This window comes from Hoplias malabaricus, chromosome 4, assembly GCF_029633855.1.
Source record: "Hoplias malabaricus isolate fHopMal1 chromosome 4, fHopMal1.hap1, whole genome shotgun sequence".
NCBI lineage: Eukaryota > Metazoa > Chordata > Actinopteri > Characiformes > Erythrinidae > Hoplias > Hoplias malabaricus.
This window is the reverse complement of record NC_089803.1, coordinates 58,994,856-59,002,343: the sequence shown is the minus strand read 5'-3', so window position 1 is coordinate 59,002,343 and position 7,488 is coordinate 58,994,856. Positions and strand designations below refer to the sequence as shown.

At 40.4% G+C, this 7,488-nt stretch overlaps 1 protein-coding gene across 2 annotated transcripts; it reads right to left on the bottom strand.

Moving 5' to 3' along the window:
* Positions 1-397: 397 nt before the first annotated feature.
* LOC136694332 (serine/threonine-protein kinase pim-3) lies at positions 398-5,514 on the bottom strand. Of its 2 annotated transcripts, none has more exons than XM_066667802.1 (6): positions 5,073-5,514; positions 3,981-4,090; positions 3,830-3,880; positions 3,212-3,575; positions 2,217-2,393; positions 398-2,077 (listed from the first exon to the last, which is right to left on the bottom strand). In XM_066667802.1, exons 1-6 carry the CDS (start codon positions 5,155-5,157, stop codon positions 1,893-1,895), a joined length of 972 nt encoding a protein of 323 aa, XP_066523899.1. In that variant the 5' UTR covers positions 5,158-5,514; the 3' UTR covers positions 398-1,892. The 2 variants fall into 2 exon arrangements, with proteins under 2 accessions (XP_066523899.1, XP_066523900.1); XM_066667803.1 differs by lacking the exon at positions 5,073-5,514 and adding an exon at positions 4,294-4,395.
* Between the last annotated feature and the right edge of the window lie 1,974 nt (positions 5,515-7,488).

The window sequence follows — 7,488 nt, the reverse complement described above, 5'->3', positions numbered from 1 at the left end:
TACTCACCGGACACACGACTAATAATTAAACTACTCGTGTTATGGAGACTATTAGATGGAAAAGCAATTTGTTAAATGCCGTCTGCTGGCACAGCTGCGGGATTGAGTTTTCAGGTTTCATAATTAAGAGGAAAAAACAGCAGACAGTAACATTCTCAATGTTTCCAGTAAACCAAGACAAGTGACTCACACTTTACTATACACGTTTCATAAACCCGAAGCTCATTTATTACTATGTCTACCACACACACTTTTAGTCTGCACCTTTTAGGCTACAACACGAAAATAAACCCCTTTGACCATTCCATATAAGCCTCTATCACAGCAATGAACGACAACAAAATGTTCTGAACAAATAAGAGTTTAATTGAAACCTTTTTGTATAAAAATAGGATCTCCATTGTGTTTCAAAGTCAATACAGATTTGACTATAGGAGAGAGAGAGAGAGAGAGAGAGAGAGAGAGAGAGAGAGAGAGAGAGAGAGAGAGAGAGAGAGAGAACTTCTCTCTGGACTAAGGAGAGAGTGATAAGGACAGCCCAATTAGCAAATGGAGATTACAGGGACCTGGAACAAATGACAACAAACTGCCGTCTCAAGGCAAGCAACAAGAAAAATTTAAACATCAAATGCAGCTTCTCCAATTTAAGGCAACCACCAACCAATGAGAAGTTAAAAAACATTCATAGCTCTTCCAATTTAAGTAAACCTTGTTTTTATTCCGTTTTTACATTGACAACAGCTTCAGTGCATCCACCATCTCTTGTCCAAATGTAGAAAAAAAAAAAAAAGATAACAGGAATGCAAACAAAAGGCCATATAAATGTATGCAAAATTTGGGATTTAAGCATGGACAATAAATAAAAATAAATAACCACAGAGTGTGGAATGTCTACATGTTACAAATAAATTAAATTCAAAAAAGAAAAACTGTACAGAGAGAAAAAAAAAAAAAAAAAAAAAAAAACACACTGTACAAGATTATTTATTTAAAAAAAAAAAATCATGAATATTGCATTGATTGTGCATTTTCACACCCAGGCCCCCCCCCCCATAAGATAGGAGCCAGGCCAAATGTAGTATCAGCAGTGGGATGAGGACCAGAAAAGTGAGGAGGAGAGGAGAGAGGTGTTTATATACCCTTAGAAGGTATAGCAGTTATACTGAATCTCTATACACATTCAGAAAAAAGAGAAACAAAAGAGGAACAGTTTTCTTTCCAGACAAACTATATAGGCTAAACTGTGACTGAGCAGCGTTAGAAGGAGACGCAGCAAGTGAGTGCGTTTCAAGTATTTCTATTGGTCACCCCCTCCCCATTGTAAGCCCCCTCTCCCCAAGGTGGCTGGTCAATTTTCACACAGTGGTCGATGAAAGCCATCGCCAGCTGCTGTGCAAACGTCCAGACCCGCTTAAGGAAAAAAAATAAAAATAAAAAATAATAATAATAAAAATATTAAACCAATGATGAAAGCCCCCAAACAGCAGCTTTCAAAAAGGCACTCCAAATCAAAAATTAAAACATTTAAATAAAAATTCTCCAAGCTCTATGAGAGCAGCCAAATCTGTGTAGGAGGCTTTCCAGATGCATAAACCAGCCTAGTAACAAAAGAAGTAGTAGTAGTAGTAGTAATAATAATAATAACAACAACAACAACAATGATATAATAAATAGTGCTGGTAAGTCCGCCCAAACAGCAAATGTTTCCCAACAGGGAACGATTTATGATTCATAAAAAAGAACAAAATAATATACAAAGGAAGAGCAAACTGTAATAAATTATGATTCCCTACAAAAGGAAAAACAGAAGAATCTGCAAGCCTGGTGATGGCAGGGCAGCAGATTAGAAATAAATGTTTTGAGTCCCATCCTCTCCACAAAACGTCCGTTTTTCAGAGGCTCTCCTTGCTTGAACTCATGCTGGAACTGTCCGTGCTGATGGTCCGAAGCCGAATGTCACTTTCTTCTGTTTTTGAATCTTCTGCAGGACGCATCCATGGGTGCTCAAATACCTGCTCCAGCGAGGGCCTGTCCGAGGGTCTCAGTGACAGACACCACTTGATCAACTGCTGACAATCTAGGAAATACAGACATTATGTAATTAGCAACTGTTTACCCCTGCTGTGTATTAGACTATGGTAAGACTCGTAGGCTTGTTGTTAGTATTTTTCATAAAGTTTGAAAGGGACTGCTAAAAATAAGGCTTCCATACACACCTTCAGAGATTCGCCGTCTGAAGTAAAGGCGTCCTCTGAGGATCTCTTCATCCTGCTCAAAGGGAATGTCTCCACAGACCATGTCATACAGCAGCACCCCTAGTGACCAGATGGTTGCTGAGCGTCCGTGGTATCTATGGAAACGAATCCACTCAGGCGGACTGTATACTCTCGTACCTGGGAGGCGGGATTCAGAAACAATAAACAATGAGTCATATACACAGAGATGTCACTATAGCCCTCTCTAACCCCCCCCTTTCCCCATTCACTGTGCCAACGCTGCAGCTGACTCAGACCCTCCATCAAGATTCTAGCTCGGCATTAAAAGGCCAAAACAAAAGAAAGAAAGAGGGAAAAAAAAAATCTCCCTGGGAGCAAAAAAGGCCACATCACTACTAACTCAGCTGTCTGCTCCTCCACACAGCAGTCTCACCCCTCCACAAAAGGGGCAGGAGGAGCCAAAAACAAACCACAAGAGCAACGTGAGCCGTCACGTGACCTGCCCTCTCAGGTTTCAAAACACACAGCTGTTACGTGGCACACTATCTGTTTAAAATCAACCTTTTCGTGTGTTTTTCTGCTCCATTAAAGCTTCAAAGGCTGACGTTAAAATGCAAGCATCCTTGACAGAAGTTATTTTAAGGATCTAATTGTGTTTACTAAGGAAAGACAAGATGTGCATAGCAAAAACGGTTTTAAAAATGTCAACAGAAAATATAATGGATCCTCAGCAGAAAAATACTAAGCATTATTCAGCATAAATTTAAATTGTGAAATCAGTGGTTCTCAATTTCTGCTTAATGCCCATGTGGACTAGCTGTGGGTAAATAAATAAACTTCCCTATCACTATATTGCTGGAGAAACCCCTGTTTAACTCAACATCTGCTCCACTAGCAAAAGCATTTTTATTAAAACATAATCCCAAACAAGAGACATACATGAAGAAACCCCATGCCATTCTTTCAAATTCCAAAAGGTAGACTGAGCTATTTACCATCAAAGTCAGTGTACACAGTGTCCTTGAGAAAGGCCCCCGAGCCAAAGTCGATGAGTTTGAGGTCTCCAGTGCGCAGATCCACCAGCAGGTTCTCATCCTTGATGTCTCGGTGCACCACACCGCAGCTGTAGCAGTGGCGCACGGCCTCCAGCACCTGGCGGAAAAAGCCCCGCGCAGTGGCCTCGTCCAGGGCTCCTTTCTCTGTGATGAAGTCAAATAGGTCCTTGACCAGCTCTGGCCTTTCCATGACAATCAACCAGCCATCAGGACGCTCATACCAGTCCAACAGCTTAATAACACCTCGAAATGAGGAGCCCACTTTCTTCAGCAGCACAATTTCCAAAGGCACCATCACACCATTCTGGCAGAGACAGAGAGAGAAAGAAAACAGATTTTTAACACTAAAACTCTCATTATTCACATTTATATCTAACGATGAGCACTCCAGCTCCAGAAAGGTAACAATCCCGACCTGTGCCAGGACAACCGCGTGGGCAACCCCACTGCTGCTTTGATCCAGTGATAGAAGCCATGCGGTTGGAACAAAACACTGGAGAGGATTTATTGACTTTCTGGAGCTGCACTAATAACATGAAAAAGGCTCAGCATACTTACAATAGTGCCCCATTCCGTGACTCTCTCCTTCGCCACATGCTTGACTGCGACCTAAAAAAGGACAAAAAGTCAATTCCACACATCTTGTCTGAAAACGTTGAAGTCAGAGCGAGGCAGCTCCGCAGCTGTGAGAAAGCGGGTCGCCTCTTACCGGTAAACTGTCGGAGACGCGGCTGCCGGCGTAAACTGTCCCAAACCCGCCGCTTCCGAGCACAGAGCCGACCTGGTAAACCTTCTCAAATGGTTCGGGCTCCATTTTCACTGAAAAAAAAAAATAGAAATGTGGACAAAAAGTCAGTTTACATCGTATTTTTTCGTACACGTTCAGTTTTGTTGACAATCCACGACTAACGCCATAGTAACCGTTAGGTTATCACTAGCTTGCTAACCCGCCGGAGATAGCGTTAGTCAAGATGACAACAATACTGACAAAACGAGATTAAAGGTGGACAGAATCAACATACATTTTCAGTTTTGAGTTGTCCTTTTTACTATCTTTAGCACTCCAGTTAATCAGGTCTATATTCCCTGTGCTTTTACGTGTTCTTACTGTGGCAATAACACAAACCAAAACACGGGCAGCAAAGCAGAGGCAGCGGGTTCATAATAGTTTTAACAACATAAGCCTAATGAACTTAGGACTTATTCAATTGAAATCACCAGCTGGACCCAAAAATAGACCCATCAGCTCGGTTTCTGGTCGTTTAGTGTAATATTGGATAATAAAAAGCCAAAACAAACGAAACAGTGTCTCGTATATCACCGTATGATCGGTACAATGCACTGAGACCTGTAACAGCTCCAGAGAGCAGGGTCCGCCTGGGACCCAGCCGCAGCAAACCGCAAAGTAATAAACCCAATTCAGTCTGATAACGTGGGGTCATTGTAAAAATAAGAGACTCCAGTAGTTATGAGAATAGAAGAAAACAAAAACAGCATTTCTCTCACACGTCACTGTAAATTTGCTTGTAGAGGCGTGCTCACGGCAAGAGAAACGGAGATCATTAAATACTAAGGCTCTATTTTAACTGATGGCGACTATAAATCTTCATATAATCAATCTTGATGATCGCCGATCATCGAAAATTGCTCTGACATTATTCAAGTAAAAGTACTGTTAATCCAAGTATTTATCTATGATTATATAGCCTTTGCTATTGCCCCTGAAGATCCTGCCCAAGACGTCCAAATGTTTAACGATGCCACATTCAGTCCTTCCCCCTGTCGTCTCTGCAGGACTCACCAGGCTGGAGCTGAATCTTGACCGGCAGATCAATGCTGTTCGGGCTGCAGATATGAGAGAAAGAGCCGAACTTCGACAGCAACATATTTCAACACACGTAAGAAAAACTCGTAGAAAATAGAGAAATCCTGTGCTTTGCTTCTTTGTGGTTAGTTCTTGGCAAAAGGTAAAGGTGAGTTCAAAACACAAAAATAAATGTCAGCACACTTGTGCTGGTGCTGATTAAAGGCACCGACGGCCTCTCAAACAGAATATCGCCAATATGCTGGATCCAGGACAGCAACATAAATAATACACGAATACAATCCTCAGCGTTAAGTTCCACGGATGCAAGTCCTCTTGATGAAGACGAACAAACACACCGGCACACGCTGCATGTACAGTGTCGCTGCGCTGAGAGGCGTGCGAACGCGTTCGTTCCACCTCTGCACTCAGTCGTGCTCTGTCTGTCTGCGTTTTGGCGCGAACTCCTATAGCACCAATATTTTTGACGAGTGTGCGGACCAAATATCCCTCCGCGGATACAAAACAACGGTATATTTCGAACCTAAAAGTACTAAATCTTCATAAATAAGCTAATACCGCACACGTCTCGACATTATGCCTTTTTTTAATGTCTTTAGTATATTTATATACCATTTTCAGTGTCACATACGCTGGAACTAATTTCACCGCTCAACGATACATCTGTCTACATGGTACGTGCTGCGACACTGTGAAGATCCCGGCATACGAACCAATGAAATCGCGTCATGCAAATGAAGCTTTTTCCTTCTTGTCCAATCGTGTCGTGTAAATTATCATAAAAGGAATTATGATGGGTTTCTAAGACACACGCAGTCATTTGTTTTTTTAATTTTCTATTCCGGCCCTCAGGTTGTACAGTTCCAAAACTGTTCCTGAGCTAAAAATATAACAATGAACATAACAAATGCACAATGTCTATTTTATTTTTTCTTTATTAATGAAAGGTTATATTAACTGCTAAATGGGATGACAAATACAAACACCGAGCATATTAAAGGACCACTACTCTTACAATTTTCTTCTAAATGTTTTTCGCTGAAATCCTCTAATAATGTTTTTATATTTGCACCAGAAAAGTGACGATTCATATTCACAAAACAATTTTGCAAGTTATATTTAGCTCCAAGTTAAAAATGCTGTCGTTTCAGGACATTTTAGGCAACTGATGCATGTTCTGCTTGGAACTAAAGGAATAAAAACTGCCTCAGCTCTAATCTTAGCCTTTTTAAACATAGCCTTTAGAGGGGGCTAATCTGACGATTTGCTCCACTTGAGTGAGTGCAAATAGTACAGTCTACATACAGGGTAATGTCAGTAAGAGTAATTTATATTTACCAAACCTAAAGGCACATATCCTGGGTATCTACATAGAAGGGGCTATTAATGAAGGCAGAAGACTACAGAAAATTATTACTTAGGCCAATCTTTGTCCAACTGGTGTATATGCTGTGCCATAATGAATAGGAAAGACTAATTTTTGATAGTTCATGATCCTTTAGAAAAATATGAATGTTGTATTCCACTCTACACAGTGTGAGAAAACAAGGCCTGTATACATATGTCAGGGATAGAAGTTAGAATTCTTGGGAAGAATAGTTTGGGATTGCATTGTGTTAAAGGAGGTTTGCAAAAGGATGATTATATTACACATGCTGTTATTGATTCTAAATACTTGATAAAAGCCCACACAATTTATGAAGCACATAATATAGGGTCAAACTTTATATCAATTGTACTTATGAAAGTTTTCCTACCTTCAGTTTAATCCATACTTGTGCTGACCTTGTGCTGTATTTGTAGTGTGCACTTGTCCTCTTTTATCTTCTCTCCAATGATAAGCAGTATATACACTGAAGGGTAAAGGGTCACAAAGAGCAAGATCAGAAGCAGCAGTGAGCTTATCGCACCAACCAGCAAAATTATGTAAATGTAGCTCTGTAAAATATGTTCTTGTGTACACCTTAACTCTTCATGGGCTGGCTTTTCAAATACAGGTTACTGCTGGATTAATTTAAGGCTTACCTCTGAACATTATTTTTAGATTCAACTGAAATACTAAAAATTAAGGTTCCTAAACGGCTGTTGTATACACGGTTGTAGGAAAAATGTTCAAGTGCCCAAGTGGCATGGAACCATACATTATGTGGAAGTTGTTTAATTTTTAAGCGGGAGGTTCCTGGAAAGTGTAGACCTGGACTACATCTTACTTTCAGTAAAGAATCTCAGTTCACAGTCACAGTGCGTAGTAGACTTTTTTATGGTCTGGGAGTTTTCACTTTTGTATTTCTCACTGACAAATATGATTTTTTAAAATTGATCATGCATCAAAATGTTCTATAGGCAAAGTGTTTTTGGCATCATTTCAAAGGAATGTCCTATGTCTGTTTTT